Source organism: Thermobia domestica, chromosome 5, assembly GCF_964235325.1.
Source record: "Thermobia domestica chromosome 5, izTheDome1.hap1.1, whole genome shotgun sequence".
Classification (NCBI taxonomy): Eukaryota; Metazoa; Arthropoda; class Insecta; order Zygentoma; family Lepismatidae; genus Thermobia; species Thermobia domestica.
The window spans coordinates 220499669-220517808 of NC_137458.1; the positions used below are offsets into that span (position 1 = coordinate 220499669).

The 18140-nt window shown below is 35.5% G+C and overlaps 1 protein-coding gene across 1 annotated transcript in view; it reads right to left on the minus strand.

Moving 5' to 3' along the window:
* LOC145685399 (serine protease 55-like) overlaps positions 1-18140 on the minus strand; it is a 233772-nt gene that overhangs the window by 78395 nt on the left and 137237 nt on the right. The window contains exon 3 of the mRNA XM_081757793.1: positions 13670-13814. Coding sequence (XP_081613919.1) covers positions 13670-13814 — 145 coding nt within the window. The remainder of the gene's footprint in view (positions 1-13669; positions 13815-18140) is intronic.

Here is an 18140-nt window from a genome sequence, read left to right on the forward strand (position 1 = left end):
GCAAATTCCTCAAAATTCATTTTCAAGCCGTTATAGTGTACGTTTATGGAGAGTTTCGCATCTTTATCTCATTAGGAAGTTCCTAATGACTACGAACAATTTTTCGTCCATAAAAAATTTCCCATAGCACATTCGTCGCATTTCGGACTTTTTCCACATTCAAGTCATTATAATGTACCTTTATGCATAGTTTCACGTCTCTATCCCATTGGGAAGTAACTAATTAACTTGATAAGTGAGTGAGTGAAAATATTTCTTGCTTGACTAAGGGCAGTTTTTTGCCTATAAAAACTTTCCCATTGTACATTCCTTAAATTTCGGACATTTTCCATACTCAGGTCATTATAAGGTACAATTGTGCACAGTGTCACGTCTCTGTCTCATTAAGAAGTACCTAATCAATTTGATGAGTGAGTCAGTGGAACGATTTTTTCCTGGCTACGGACATTTTTTGCCCATAAAAAATTTCCCATATTACATTCCTCAGATTTCGGACGTTTTCCATACTCAAGCCGTTATAGGGTACCTTTATGCAAAGTTTCATGTCTCTATCCCATTGTGAAGTACCTAATCATTTTGATGAGTGAGTCAGTGAATCGATTTCTTGCTTGGCTAAGGACACTTTTTGCCTATAAAAACTTTCCCGTAGAACATTCATCAAATTTCGGACTTTTTCCATATTCAAGTCATTTCAAGATACCTTTGTGCAGAGTTTCACGTCTCTGTCTCATTAAAAAGTACCTAATCAATTTGATGAGTGAAACTATTTTTTTCCTGGCTAAGGACAGTTTTTTTTGCCCATAAAAGATTTCCCATAGCACATTCCTCAGATTTCGGACTTTTTCCATACTCAAGTTATTGTAGGGTACCTTTATGCAAAGTTTCAGATTTCTATCTCATTGGGAAGTACCTAATCAATTTGATGAGTGAGTGAGTGAAACGATTTTTTCCTAGCTAAGGAGAGTTTTTTGTCCATAAAAGATTTCCCATAGCATATTCCTCAGATTTCGGACTTTTTCCATACTCTAGTTATTGTAGGGTACCTTTATGCAAAGTTTCAGGTTTCTATCTGATTGGGAAGTATCTAATCAATTTGATGAGTGAGTGAGTGAAACGATTTTTTTCCTGGCTAAGGACAGTTTTTTGCCCATAAAAAAATCCCAAAGTACATTCCTCAGATTTTGGACTTTTTCCATACTCAAATTCTTATAGGGTACCCTTTTGCCTAATTTTACGTTTCTATCTCATTGGAAAGTACCTAATCAATTTGATGAGTGAGTCAGTGAGCCTGAAAACTGCATATTTTATGGGTCCAGTACTCGAATATGGTTGAAGGTAGGAATGTGAGATTTTGCGTATGAGTACATCTGTGGGATATCTCCTTACATTCTAAATTTCATGTTTCTTGCCCTAATAGAATCGTTTTTACAGAGCCTCGAAATCGGCGATTTTACCCAAAACTCTTGTTCGTGTATAATATGCTTACGGCAGTGCAGGCCAGTTTTCATTTTCTTCACGGAACTTGGCTGCCATGCACTGCCGTGCATGTTGAACCCCTGGAGCTTCGCACATATAACTTCACTGAAATACTGAGCACATTTAGTACTACTTTCTCATATGTGTCTCAGTCAGCAACTCGATTCACCCAAACGTAAGGTTTACTTGTGAGAGTCAATAGATATATCTGTACTGTACTGCCATTGGTTTGAGCAAGAAGTGAATTTTGCGCCAATGAGTTAAACAGAAAGACGGAGAAAATGCGGAAATTGAGAAAGGAGTGAATTTCCGGAATAAAATCATTTTTAAAAATATTTTTGTTAGTTTAGATAAAGCACTTATTACGCATTTTGAGCACAACATATCCAAAGTTAATTTAATGCATATAAATGTACCTGAGGCCACAATAACATTAGTAATTTTCTAATGGTCTCTTTTTTATCCCGTGTGCAATCTAATGGTAGAGTATTGTGTATGTTATAATTTTGTTCCTTATATAAGGTAGGGAATGAGAAAAGTGAAAGTGGGAATGGCAGACACACGACTGGGTGGGATAAAGGGTGGTGGAAAATTATGAGTCACCGCTCGCTTAACCCCTCATAACTTTATTCCTAACTATTCGATTGTATTTTTTAATAAAGTAAGGTCTAAGTACATTCCACACATTATGTTATTAGCACCTTTCACGTAAATGTATCCATTTGGTTAATTTTTAAAAGCATTTTTCCTAAGAAAAAACATTCTATTTGACAAAATAGTCATTTTTGTATTATTTATTTATGCCAAATAGCTAAATTTATAAAATGAACATGAAATACGAATAACTTTTTACTTTCAAAATTGTTGTTATATAAATCGTAAGAAAAAACAGTATACAAAATCTAATATTTCACTCAACAGAAGCAATTAATATTTTTTAATTATTATTACATATATTAATACAATTTATTATTAGGTTTATATTAATATTAATTCTGTCGATATTCATACGTATTTTAGAAATATGTTTTAATTATCATGGAATAAGTATTCCTCTCATGCATTTTCTAATTACATTATTTTTCTAAAAAAGTAAATGATACTATTCTTCTGGTGTAAATCCACACGTTAGTCGTCGGGACAATCCAAAGTCGCCCTTCTTACTTCAACCTTCATAACATGAATTCTTCTCAATATTTTAATATACACTACACTATACTATGACACCATATTCAGTAAGTACAAAGAAAAAATAAGAAATGTTTAAAACGTGGGAAAATATACACAGAAAAACTTCCTGATTTTTTTCCTTCACGTCACAAAGGCGTCTCGTGACATATCTTTTGGTAGTTTACTGCCGTTAGAAAATTCTAATTGTAGAATTCTTTCACTATTCTAAATACCAAACATTTTATAAAACAGTGAAATTAACCATATTTACTTGTGCCGAAAATTGCTTATGTTCAAAGATATGGCGGTTCAAAATCGACAGAAAGCGAAATTTCAAGAGACCCCATTTGTCATTCGAGAGACTGTTAATGGTGGTCCTTCTCAGCGTAAAGGAAGTCGTGTATACGCAATCCAAAAATGTATATTTCATTCATGTTTAATGGGTGTACAGATTATTCCCGGTAGGGTGAAATTCTCAGATATGCCACCAACCGAATTTTGAGATATGCTCTGACATTAAGACTGATCAAAAGCAGGGAAGCATTAAGCCTTGAAAACAGTGAACACGGAATACTTTTGTTACATGATGAGAGATATGGTCCCGGAAGTCCGTCGTTCGATTCTTGTGGATGTCACTTACATTTATTTTTTTATTTTTTTTTCTTTCGTCAAGAATATTTGAAATGTAGCCTCAAGCTTCTTTAAGCAATTTGTAATACTTTTCTGGTTCATTAAACTAGATGCAATGGCAGAAGTCCTTTACCCTGCACATGTCTACACCTTATTCGTTGTTCTGCTTTTTTTTTTTCCTTACTTGCTAATTTTCACATTTCACATCGTCATATGTCAGCTATATTTTGTTTTGTCACTTTGTTGAGTCAACATTCTGATATTGACTAACATGCCAGATAATGCTCTTTTTACTGAGTGAAGTGATTTATATCCGCAAACATAAACATTATTTTATTGTGGAAATACTTATTTTCTACATCATCAGCTATATTGGTGAGTTGACGTTGGACGATGTCACATCCTGTGAAGTTGATTAAGGGTAATGTTTGTGGTACTGAACTTTGGAGGTTTTTGTTCTAAACCTTCTGGAACTTTCGATTTTACGTCAAGACAACGTGATTGTGGGTGTTCCCGAACATTTGAAGTTTTACTACCTTTTATGGGGAGAAGAAAAAAAGGGGTTGGGTTTTGTAAAACCAGCTTTTGAATGAAACCATGAACACCGAGTTTGTCGAGGAAGTGGGAATAAGATTTTGACGGAGAAAACATCGTTAAACGACACATCATGGAGCTACTTCGATACTTGAAGGTATTGTAATCAGCTGACATATTGAAGGAACTTTACATTTCAAACGATTGCAATCTTACAGACCTAACATTCTAGTTTACCTACCCAAATTCTGCTGCATTTTTTGAAATATGTATTTTGTGTATTTCATTTATTACTACAATATTAACCCTGTGAAAGCTACATCTCGAATTTAGTATCTTTTGCATTACAAGAAAGAATCATACAATTTAATTATTCATGTTACCAGCTTTTCATAAAATCTGGTGGTGGAGACCACATCCCCAATCTGTTAGGCAACGATTTTCTTTCTTTATTAGGTTACCATCAGTGCATTCCGACTCTATGTACGGTGATGCAACATGGTGGACTTGCTTGTTTTTCTTTCTTTCTTTCTCTGTAGTATCTTACAGCTCTACGTAATTGAATTTTAGCAGAAATTGGTCTTGTGGTTTGGTGTAAAGTAATTTTAATATACTATATTTAATTTGTGCTTATAATTAGTATATTTTTATGATGCGTCATTTTGCAGAAGGCTATAGCATTAGTGATGAATTAGATATAACTGAATTTTTCGAACCTATTGCTTCCTCTTCTCCTGGACGTGTTCATTTTACAAGAAAGTGTTTAGATAAGCTTAAGGAAAATTTACGGTTTTTCCACTCGCTATCTAGTATAGAAGATCCCTCTGTTTGTGTTTTTCAAAACAGTGACAGTTTGCTTCAATCAGACATGGCTGAAGGTGCACAGACGGATAACATAGGGGTTTTGTCACATATTCTCAGTCCAGAACCATTTTATGGGCGGATAGGCGATGATGTAGATGTTGATCATTTCGAAATATTAGCCCAGGTGAAAAACTGGTCGCATTTGAAAAAGAAATGGATTTTTGATTCCTTGATGAAAGGTCCAGCGGGTTATTGGTTTGGCACACCTTCGAAACAGTCAGAGTTCCCTGATATGACATACGCGCAATTTAAACAGAGGTTTCTTGATGCGTTTCAGAATTCTTTGTTACCTCAGTTAACGGAACAGGAAATGAGGGCACGTGAGCAGAATGAGACTGAATCTGTAGTTTCGTACGTATATGCTAAGAGAAACCTTATACTTCGTAATGACAAAGATGCTCCGGTCAAGATACGAAACAAATTCAGCTCATTATAGACGGACTTATTCCTGAATACATGCGGTTGGCAATTAAGAAGAAATACGATACTGTGGAAGCATTGCTTCAGGATTTACTTGAGGAAGAGAAAGCTCGTGCGTTGCTTGAACGTAAAGCAATAGAGAAAATCATGCAGAAAAATCCATTCTTAGCAAATTCTTCGATTCAGTTAAATCCTCCGGAGACTACGGCTGTGCAACAAACACATTTAGTGCAAACTCAGCCTTCTCAAGTTCCGACTCGGACTTTGAACTCTCCTGTTTCCGCTTCACATCCGAGAGAAGAGTACAAAGATCAGTTAGCTACAAATCAGAAACAGTTAAATCAGCTTACTCTAAAAGTAGATGAGAGTGAAAAAAATACTAATAAACTATAAAAAATACTAATACTAATAAATAAACTCATTTAGACGTAATACTGATAATAGTAACTTCAGACGTACCTTTTTATCTCATTGGGGGAATGGCCAGAGATCACAACACAGTGAGTCTCATGACCGCATCAATAGTGGCAATTCAAGGAATTTCAATAGACGTCCTGTAATTTGTCACAAATGTGGCAAAGAGAATCATTTTGCTCAGCATTCTGGAGCAATTTAAACTAGTACACAGGGTTGATGATGAAGGGCCATTGACTCTTAAGCGTGTTAAAGTCCCTATATAGATAGAACGAACTCTACCACATATTAACGCTATTATAAGTGGACAGGAGGGCCCTATTCTTCTTGATTCTGGTTCGCAGATTTCGTGTATAGGCTTTCACATGGTTCCACGTGGTGCTAAGTTAATGGGAACGAGTTCATTTTTAAAAGGAGTTACGGGGAACACTTTGTCAGTAAATAAGCTAGCTGTAGTTCGATTTCGGTTGGGATCGCATATTTTTTGTCATGCATTTAGAGTGGTTCCTACGTATACACATCCTCCACTTCTTTGACAGGATTTTTTGCTTGCACACAAGGCTAACTTAGATCAGAATGATTTGACTTTAGAAGTTACAAGGTTTGGAAAGATTCCGCTATCAACGTTGTCAACTTCGCCTCATTTTAATTATGTGTCTCATGAATTTGCTACTTTAATCACACCAATTTTTAAGGTTTTGTCTTCCGTTTGGTTGCCACCCCGTACAAAAACGTGTGTTTCAATCACCAAATGTTTTGATTTAGTAGGTTCTATAAATTGGTTGCAACCTAACAAGTTTTTAGCAAGTACTGTCAATTTGTTAGTGCAAGAGTCATATGTGGATAGTGTTAATTGACATATTTGGGTAACTAACTTCACCAAGAAGCGATTTCTTTTATGGCGCAATAAGATCTTAGGTAATGCGGTAAAAGATAGGGAAGAACATTTGTGTACTAACCTTACGCTTGAAAATGGTCCTCAACCAAACAAAAGTGATCAATTTGACTGTACTAGAGTAAATGTGAATCTTGAACTGTCAGATAGTGAAAGACAACGTTTTTATGATTTAATAACGGAATTCAGAGATGTTTTTGTTGGTCCCCGGACGATTTCTCTCAAGCCCGTGATTATGAGCATGAAATTCAACTAAAAACTGATCAGCCAATAAACGTCCGTCAATACACTATTCCGTATCATTTACGTGAAGCTGTTAATGAACAAGTGCAGCAGTTACTTAAACAAAAGGTTATTAAAAATGTAGTAGCCCTTAAACAGCCCAATCATTTTAGTTCGTAAGAAAATGGATCTTATAGATTTATTGCTGATCTTAGACAGTTGAACTCTTGTATTGTACCCACCGTCTTCCCCGTGCCACTTATTCAAGACATTTTAGTACATTCTAGTGGAAAAAAGTATATAAATATCAGTGATCTTTTGAGCGTTTTCTTTCAAGTGAAATTGACTGAAAAGAGTCAATTTTATACTGCATTTTCGATTCCTCGTGACCAGCAGTATTGCTTTTGTTCGTTACCACAAGGGTGCATTACTTCTCCAGCTGCTTTGAACGATCTGATGAAGTTAACGCTTGCTGGTTTGGAGAAATATTCTGTCTATTATTATCTCGAAGACGTAGTGTAGGGATCGAATACGATTGATGAAGTTGTTGAAACCACCATAAAGTTATTCGAGAGATTGAGGAGTAGAGGTCTAAAACTTTCTCCAGAAAAAACAAAGTTAGGACACATCTTTAGAACTTCTTGGGCATACTAAATTCTTGTCATGGTGTGTCGATCTGTGATCGCATTACGGATTCCATTCGAAATTACAGGCGCCCGAAAACTCAGAAAAAACTTAAGGGTTTTTTTAGGACTGTGTTCTTTTGTGCGAAATTATATAGACAAGTTTTCAACTTTAACTGAAGATTTACAAAAACTGTTTAAAAAGAATGTTCCATTTAAATGGACTGCTGTCCAGCAGCAGACATTTCAGCGGCTTAAGGATGCCATTTGTTCAGCCCCAACTCTTATGCAATTCTACCCGCATATAGACGTATTTGTCTATACAGATGCCAGTGTCCATGGATTTTCTGGATGTGTCCTACAACCTGAAAGTTACTAAACAGATGCTCCATTGGTTCCTATTGCGTTTTGTAGTCGGGCTGTGGGCCCCATGAAAAAAATATCATCCTTTTGAACTCGAATTAGCTGCATTGATCTTTACTCTTCGACGCTTTTGCTACTTTTTATTAGGTAGACATTTTTATTTACGAACCGACTGCAAGGCCTTAACGTACCTTCGTCAGACGAAAAATGTGGCTAAATTTGCACGGATTCGTGCTGAATTAGAGCAGTAAAACTATAGTATTTCCCACATTCCTGGCAAGTCGAACACTTTGGTAGACGGTTTGTCCAGAAATGTGTTAGCGCCTCGAGACATCGACGACGAACAGAAAAATCTTGATGATCCGCGAGTTTTCCACATCGAAATTGATGACACATTGAAAGAAGAACAGCGAAGGGACCCATATTTCAAGGATATCGTTTTGTTTTTAGAAGGGCTAAATTTACAGGATTACAGCACGGAACGGCATGCGTTGCGTTATGATGGAATTCTTTACCGTAAACATCGTGGTCCATCTGGCCCACAGTGTCTTGTTGTCATTCCAGCTACTCTTCGTGAAAAAGTATTTTTTTCCGCACACACTTCAACGTTGGGATCGTCACATTCTGGTTTTTCCAAGACATACCAGTTGTTACTGAGAACTGTATATTTTCCTCATATGAAGAAATTTATTGCTGCCCGGTGCCGCTAGTGCGAAGTATGTCAACGGTACAAGAAAGTTCCAGGGTCGCCCCAGGAACTCTTCAGATGATGCCATCGGTGGCTCCCTTCTATCGCCTAGGATTAGAGGTAAGCGGGCCTTACTCAGACGCTTATATTTTACGTCACAAATATTTAGCAATTGCAGTGAATCATAATACAAGATATGTTGTTACTGCTACTATTGGTGACCAGACAGCAGCAACTTTAGCTGATTTTCTTTATAATCACGTAATACTTCGATTTGGCCTTTGTAAAGAAATTGTGCTGGATAGATCAACGGCATTTACTGGTTCTTTATTTCAGGAGTTATGCAATATTTTGGACATAAGGATAAATTTTATAAAACCATACTATCATCAAACGAATGGTCTTACGGAAGTTATGGTCCGGAATTTGGAAGCGTTGTTAAAAAGGAAAGTGGACCCCATGAAGCATGGAAGTTGGGTAGAGCATGTTTCTGCTGTGACCTTTTCTCAAAATGTGACCGTGAATCATTCCACGTCCTACAGTCCATTTTATCTTCTTCATGGATTTGAACCATACTTAGAACATCAGGCGATTATAAATGGACCTTGTTTTCATATTTCCAACGAGGAACGTTTAATAACTCTTCACGATATTAGAGAGAAGGCACAGGATAAATTATTTGACAGGTTTCGGACATCACAAAAGTCATACGAGAAACATCATACAACAGTGACGTATAATGAGGGTCAACGTGTGTGGATTTATGATCCAACTAGACGTCGTGGCCACGCTAGAGCATTTTCAGGAGTTTTCTTTGGTCCAGCAATTGTTGTTTGAAAGGAGAACGCTAATTCTTATTTTGTTAAATATAAAACTTCGAAAGGCAGGGAGAAGATCGAATCGATAGCCACTACACGATTGAAGCCCTATTACCCAGATGTAACACCGAACGAAGAAGATGAAGAAGTGTTTCATGCAAGTAATTGTGTTCCTGATTCAGAAGATCAACGACCCAATGAATCTCATCATGCTGCATTAACAATAGAATCTGAACCTTTTACTGAAAGTTTTGCTGTGGTCGACGTGTTAAAGTTACCAACTATTACTCAAATGAAATATAAATTCCCGATTAAAAAGCCGTTGTATAATTATAATGAGGAAATTAATGACAAAATTAGTATTTATCATGGGTTTTGTAAAACCAGCTTTTGAATGAAACCATGAACACCGAGTTTGTCGAGGAAGTGGGAATAAGATTTTGACGGAGAAAACATCGTTAAACGACACATCATGGAGCTACTTCGATACTTGAAGGTATTGTAATCAGCTGACATATTGAAGGAACTTTACATTTCAAACGATTGCAATCTTACAGACCTAACATTCTAGTTTTCCTACCCAAATTCTGCTGCATCTTTTGAAATATGTATTTTGTGTATTTCATTTATTACTACAATATTAACCCTGTGAAAGCTACATCTCGAATTTAGTATCTTTTGCATTACATGAAAGAATCATACAATTTAATTATTCATGTTTCCAGCTTTACATAAAAGCTGGTGGTGGAGACAACATCCCCAATCTGTTGGGCAACGATTTTCTTTTTGCATTAGGGTGCCTTCAGTGCATTCCGACTCTATGTACGGTGATGCAACACTTTGGTACGATGTCCGGAGTGTTACGTTTCGTCAGCAGTACGGTCTCTCGTACTCGGGAGATGCAGGATGCGATGTTTTTTTTCACGCTTATAAGTGAAGAATACGTTAAATATACAATGACGAAATAAATGTCATCACACGTTATTCTGAACATAAAGAAACATGGAGCTGCCTATTCCCAACACTTCCACCTTCCCTCCGAACCATTGGATGTCCTTTGTTGTCAAGGTTTACCTCCTTCCTACTATGGGCACTTTTTGAAATCAGGGTATATCTGAAAACTCTATTGAAAACATACATGAGAATTACACCCTCTAGGGTATGCCCTCTACACCTATTGACAGTTGATGAAATATCCACTTTTGGATTGTATATGCGCAGCTTCCTTAGCGTTGATAACTACCATCATCCCTAGTTTCTGGAATTCGAATTGGGACCCATTAAAATTTAGCTTTTTCGCGATCACGGACAGCCGTAGCTCTGAAGGGATGCTGGTGGAGGGTAATGAGACCAACCACGCCTTTCTAACTCAGACAACAAAGGCTCAATGATGTTCAGAGGTTTTGATTGTGGAACCCAGGGGAGGAGTGATAGCTCCTGGTCATGCTCCTCAAACCATTATTTCACCGTTTCTGCAGCATTTCTGCAGCACCGTTTCTGCCAAATCATCTTGGTAGATGCCATCGCCATCATGGAACAATATTTGGGACATGGGTAGAATCTAGTCCCCCAGAATGGTCTCATACGCCTTAGCATTCATCATTCCATGAAGGGCTTTGATCGACCTGAAGCAAACCACGATATCACTGCCCATACTATAACAGAACCACCCAATGCTTTACAGTTAGGAGCAGACAGTCGGTTTCATAGGCCTGCGACGGTGTTCTCCATACGTAAACACGACTGGTTGTTGGAAACAAGGTGAAGGTCGATTCATCGGACTACATTACGTGGTTCTACTGTTCATGAGTCCACGTCTTGTGGTCCTTGTACCACTTGATACGCCTCTTCGCATTTACTGCTGTGACCAGGGATTTGGCGAGTTCTGGAAGCACTTATACGATCTGTATACTTAAAAATCCCAAAAGTGATATTCCTGAAAAAAAATTGTGTCGTTTTCAACTAAAAGTCAGCTCGATGGATCACGCATCCCTCTAATACAAGATACTCTGGGTGTGGCATTGAAAAGAACAAATTTTCAAGCCCTACTATGGCGTAAAGCAATATTGTGAATCCCGAACTACTTACTGTGACTGACTTTGGTTGTACTGTTAATACAAAAGGGTAATACAAGTCAGTAATGTGATATTCCTTGTGGACCTAAAAAACTTGTCTCAGCGATGAATTTGAATTTTGGTTATGAGATGGATACCTACGCAGATAAGGAGTCTGTGACTAGGATAATACGAAGGAAATAAACTCTCCTGAAATAACAAGCCAGTGAACACTATCATAATTCGACTAAGCAAATATATTCATTATGTGACTTCTTATTCTATCCTTTCGATAAACTGTCCGTCCATTTTTCGACCTCCTGCAGATCGGCTCAACAATGTAAAATCAATGTAACCTGAATGAACGAAAATCAGGGAGTTTTAGTGTGTTTCTTTTGTCTCCGTTTTTAAACATTTCTTGGTTATTTTAGTGCTTTCTGAATATGTTGTCATAGTGTAGTGTAGTGTATATTAAAATAATGAGAAGAAGTAATGTTATGTAGGTTGAAGTAAGAAGGATAAGTGAACTCAATGCTAATCCTTATTGAAATTTAATTAATCAATTAATCAATCTAATTTTGTGTTTTACTATTATTATTGTTATACATTTTCTTCATTGTTAGAAGTGTTGGTATTTAATGCTATTTTATATATATTTTCTATTGTTACTATAGTTTATATTTATTGTTATATATTTTTATTGTGGTATATGTGCTAAGTTATCTTTTAAAGATTTGCTCAGCTTAAGCGTTGATTTCAGAATTTTAAATTTCGCTTTTTACTATTTAGTGATATTGCTGTATAATTTAACTATTATTATTATTACTATTATTATTTATTTTTCTTTTCACGTTATTTCACCAATGTTGCATTATCACTATTTGTTTTTCTTGATATATTTTCTATTTTTTGTTATCGTTATATATTTGTTATTCTGATGTGTTTATTTTCTATTTTTTTATTTTTTACTTCTCAATTGGAGCAAATTTTTTTATGCTTCCCTCTGTTTGTTCTCTAAATTTTATTTACGACAGTCGTGTTGATCGTGACGGGAAAAAATAGTCTCGTCCCCAATCTCAATAAACTAATCAGTTACTCAATCCAAACTCCCCATTTCATGTCGCGTCAAGTGTTGAAAGAAATTTATTCACCCATTTTGAATCAATGATTTGAGAAACGTCGTAAGTCAGCTGTATGCCGAAAATGAGTTTACATGTCACTATCATTCTTCAAGGGTAGCTACACCGTTGGGTTGCGATATGTCAGAAGTAACGCTAATGGCTCGTAAAATATCGAGCTGTCTCTGAGTTCAAAAACGTCACAAATCATTCTCTTAGAGCTTTGCGAAAATAAAAATGAGCGATTCATTTGTAAAAAAAATATCAAAATTGTAAAACTTCATGAATCATTTTAAGAAATACGTTAACAATTAGTAGCAGTTCATGGTCCTTTTACTAACGCTGTTCTAGACTCCAAACGTCTGATCGAACTTAAAATTGCAAATAGCTGACTGTACATTTCTCATTTACTGTAGTAGGTCTATAGTAGCGATATATTTTGGTTGCTAGAAACAGTGGTCTTAGAAGCGTTAGTTTTTTGTTCAGTTTCCCCAATGAGTTATGTGATATCAAAACTTTGTATGGAGATTGCACTTAATTAGTTAATTATATATGAATGCTCAAACTGACGTAGACATTTACCTTAATATATTATGAAATATATTCAATTATATTCGGTTTTTACCCCATATAGTATTGGATTTAATTATTGTTATGTTAACCAGGACATGAAAACATATCTGCTTAAATAGGTGGCTAAATCATAACCTTTTCGGAACTCGTCAGGTCCCCATATATTCGTTAACACGACACCCCTTTAAATCTCAAGGATAATAAAGTTCTACAGCAATAGATGCAATTAATTAACTCGAAAAAAATTCTGATATTTTACGTTGAGAATACTGGAAAACAGCATTTTATAGTAAGTATTTTTGTAGCCTTTTAATATCTTTAGTTGCTCCAATGTACATAGAAACGAAAGATTCGACTCCTTGTAGTAAGAATTACACGAGTAATATACAATTAATAACCTTATATGTCTTGTCTAGTCAAGTATAGCTGTCTTCCGTATAAAAATACTGCAAACTGCATACTATCATAATAGTAGTTTGGCATTAATTTCTGTTGAAAATTTTGTTATCAATGTGCTGTATCATTATTGCAATTAGTAAGCTCAAAGTAGGTAAGGCAGTTTGCTTTACCCGATAGTCTCCTCAAAAAGTACGTCGCTAATTCTAAAAGAATGGAAAGATAGGTAAAGATCAAACGAGGTAATACGTTGATTCCATGATATAGTGAATTTTAGAAGAAAATATAGAAAATAGTAGAAACACATTATATTTTTTTCTTTCAGGTGACTACATAGTGAAACATGCAGGAGTTAAAAATACTATCATGTGACATATAAACTTACACGAAGAAAGATGAGTAGATGTTTACCGTAGCAAACAATGCGCAGCAGTAAGTATGGCATTGTTGGTAACAACTGTTCCTCCACATAAATGCGATCTGTTTTCTCGGATTGAAGCCATGAACGGGTATTTTGCTTCCATCATTTTCACTTGTCGAGGCATTCGAATCAGTCCTGTGTGAAAAAAAACAAAGCCTTTTTATTTCATTACTTAGAAATTAATATGAGCAATTAGGAAGAATTGTTTAAAACAATTCCATGAGTAATATTTTATTACGATAAAAGAACATGAAAAATGTATATGTTAATAATAGGATTTTTGATTTAATGCCGTGTTTTGGCAATTACAGTAGGAAAATGCTCTAAATATATCTAAGAAGAAAAGTATAACATAGAGTTAGTGCTAAAGGTTTGGCAACATAATTTGTTATTGACACAATTTATTTCTCAGTTAGAATGAGATCAGAATTTAAGAATATACATATTATTCATTAAAATTTTGCATAATAAAACAACTGTAAATAACTATTGGATAAAGTATAACTACTGTCAAAATGTTATACAAAGTAAATCAAATGAGTTGTCTAATCCAAAAAAAGATTCTAATCAAACTTTAAGTAAGTAATAATGAAGGGCATATGGAATTCAAACAATGTTGTTCAAACGTTCTTTTCAACTCTTCTTAGAGAAATTTATTTCTTTTAAAATCATGTTTACTTTTATAAAGTGAGGCTCATATAAAATTTAAAGTTTTATTAGATTTCTTTGTGTCTGTTTCCTTTCTTTGATCAAATACCTCTCTACGTTGGAGCTTCACTTTCATTACAACGGGTGGCATTTTTCCTATTCAACTTACCATTACAGTAACTCAAATCGTCTGTCTACCTATAACGCATACACTACTGTAGTTTTTCCATAGATCTATTGTTTACTTGCCTTGCCACCAAACACACATGATTACCTTCCATTTACCATACTACACTGTAAATCATCTATATTTTGTAAGACACCGAGAATATTTATTAAACACGTTATCCATGTAGAACGATTGTATTTAAAAATTACATTTCTTCAGACATTCACTCTTCTATGACAACCATATAGGGTGGTCGTATCATTTATTGTGCTTTTCCTACCCTTCATACCTCAGACCGCAGCCAATAATAAATAATTGAATTTGGCGAATTAATTTACAAATTTACACAGTTGTCTCACAATCATGTCACTATGATTACACTGATACTTCACAGTATATGCAAAATGTAAGAAGTAAGCCTGAAGAAAGAGGCAATTTTGGAAATGGCTGCCATATTAGATTTCGAGTAAGAAATTCAGCTGGTTTCATATCAATTTTTGAGCAGCATTTGGGAACCTAATTGTATGCAAAAGGAATTATTTGCTTTATTAAACCATTATTTCGGTCCTTTCTTATGGGAAAGCCGCTGTATTACAACAGTCATATTAGAAAATGCCGGCCATAATTGTTACGTATACAAAGACCTACGTGGATTTATATTCGTTAGAGAGCTTAGTTCATTCTCTACCAATACATAAAGAAAAAGTTTTAACATTCTGATATAAATGAGGTATTTGAATAAATGTTAGAAAAAATGTGGGAGAAGAAGAGGCCATTTTAAAACTGGCAGTCCTATTGGATTTCTAGTGAGAAATTCTGGTGGCTCTTTTCCAATTTTGACTGGCATTTGGAAAGCCACTTGAGGGCAAATGAATGGTTGCACTTATTTAGTTAATTACATATGAGGGGTCAAATTGACGTAGACATTTGTCTTCTTAATACATTATGCAGAATACAAAAATCCGGTTTGCTTTCAAAAAAGCGTCACTCCGGAGCAGTTATCTTTCCTCATCTCGAAACTGCTTTTTTTGAACTGACTTGCTTTCGAAAAGAAACAATTCCGTTAGATGTTTTGCAGGAGATATTCAACATTAACAAACATTCCACTAACTAATTAATTACTAGCAACAATTAATAGTGTAATTTTCCGATTTTTCCTCTTATGAAAAATTAGGTAAAGATAAGGTTTAGGCTGGGTGTCTCAACAATAACGGTATTTTTTACCTTCACAAACATTTAATGGCAAAATTGCTACTGGCATCCAGATTTCTCTTTTTGTTTGAATAGGGTTACTTCAATTCGAATGGATATATGACATTAAGGAATATTTCAGTAACAATGTATGTTTTTACATTAATTAAAATTTTAATATCAAATTTTTCCAAAGTAACATTGAAAATAAACTTGAGGGTCAAAATTAAATAGATATCTGTCCTTACTTTTCCTGTTTGCATACAATAAGCTGATCTTGGATTCTTACCCGATATTGAGAAATATTTCAGTTATCACCCCAGTAGCATCCCCACATCGGTCACGCTTTGGTCTCACAACGCCCCATGTGGGAAACGTGGGGTGAAGTCGTACGCATTTGAACCTACATGGACCAGTTACGATTCCCAGATGGAATCCTGACATGTCTCCTGAGATATAGAGCACGTTTTTTAAAAAGCTAACGTAGCGATCGATGTATAAAGAAAATTTAATGCATATTTTCTTGTTTATAAAGTGAAGAAATAGATGAAAAGAAAATGGCCAAGCAATGTGGGTCCCAGGTGAATAAAACTAATAAAGTGCACCTATTCGACTATTTCGCGTATTGTCCCTAAATGCAGTTAAATTTTAGAAAATCTGCAGACTTCTTTTGCTTCGGCCCACTTCTTGTTGCCTTTCGGGCATCAACTTTAAAAATTTTGCTTTGAGCTTTTTGCAACTAAATCGTCTTTTAGCAAAAATAATCTTAAAAAAGCACTATTCGTCTGTTTTATGTGTAGTATCTAACTGCCAAATTTTATCAAAATGAGGGTGTAACACGTGGGTAGTGATCCGTGGAAGTATCGTCATATTTTATATGTAAAGTTCTCCATGTCAGAAAGAGTACATAAAGTAGTATAGAGAAGAACTTACACTAGGTTCAAAACTCCTCTTTTCAAGTTGAAAAAAATACACAAAACGAACTAGAGCAACTGTGTCGAACTTTGCATTGAGCATGTCTTATTTTTGTTTCAAAATTGATGGCTGGAATATTCTGAAATAAAAATACTAAATATGTATTGGTTTATTTCTCTTGAGGATGGTTGTGGATTCAAGGTAATTGGTAGTAGAAGATATCAATCGGTAGTAGAAGTTCGCATTATATCTGATTTACTCTGATAAATTAAAAATGGTGGAAGAGAGAAAGGGGAAGTAAGATAAATACCAACAAAACATCAGAAAAGAAAACAAAGAAAACATATGTTCCTCTTTTTTGATTGTTTTCTACTGTTGAGCATAAAGAAAATGATTTTCAAAAACTATTACAAATTCAAAGATTAGTACTCCTGTTCATTGAATGGTGGTGTCATATTCATGTCCACTTTACCTATGAAATTAAAAGCGACGACTTTTCTCAAAATTTGGAAAACCAAAACTTTTTTTTACTTTGCTAATATGTGACATGGTTGCCAGAACAAAGAAATGTAATGAGTGCAGCAGTGGTAATGGTCTTTATATTTATATATATTTTCAACCCTTTATTCTTTTGAACCCTTATATTTAAAAATTACATTTAATGTGGCATCCACTGTATACGGTCATCGTATCATTCTCCATGCCTTTCCTACTCTTCACCTTCAGATTGCAGCCACCGCTTGTCTACAGTGAACTTATACGGTCGTCAGTTTAAATTCTGTTCCTCATGCTCCTCGTGTGCCAAGTTATCAAAAAAATACTTGAAAAAAATGCACTGGTAACCATAAAACATACGAAATATGAAAAAAAAAGTATAAATTTTTAGTTCGAGTACATTCCGCGTGTATCGTTTCGTTCGGAAACTTTATACGTATATGGCAGACAGCGAATCCATAGTAGCGGCATTGTTGCAACCGACGCGACTCTCGGTACTCTTGCCTGGCTGCTTGAAACGGCTTTTAATTATTTCATAGAATGGAATAGTGAGAGCCAATTAATAGCCTGACCAGACACACTTGATCTATGATTCTCTTTCTTCATTTGCCTTAGCCCGTGTGTGTGATTTCATTCCACAGGAAGTAGTTGGTTAATAGGTATTCGTGACGTCATACCGTGAAGAATGGAGGCTAACGAAAGACAACTTCCGCGCTAAAGAAAGACATAGTTTTCGAGGTTGCTGAGCTCAATGGTGAAACTTAAGATCTCGTGTACTTTGAAATTTAACCCTGATCTGCTAAGCAAAGGGGCCATAATAGAGGGATCATCAAGACATGTAAAAATAATTTTAATAAATTTCCGATATTAGTGTCAAGTCCATAGTTTCGCGGTCGCTGAGATCAATGCTGATACATCGAACGCATTGAAACGGAAGCGCGGTGGCTCAATGATAGAGCGTTCACCTCCGGTGCTTGGGGTCCGTGGTCCGATTCCACCTCGCGCCTTATGGACTTTCTGGTGGACGAACATCGTGCCCGTGG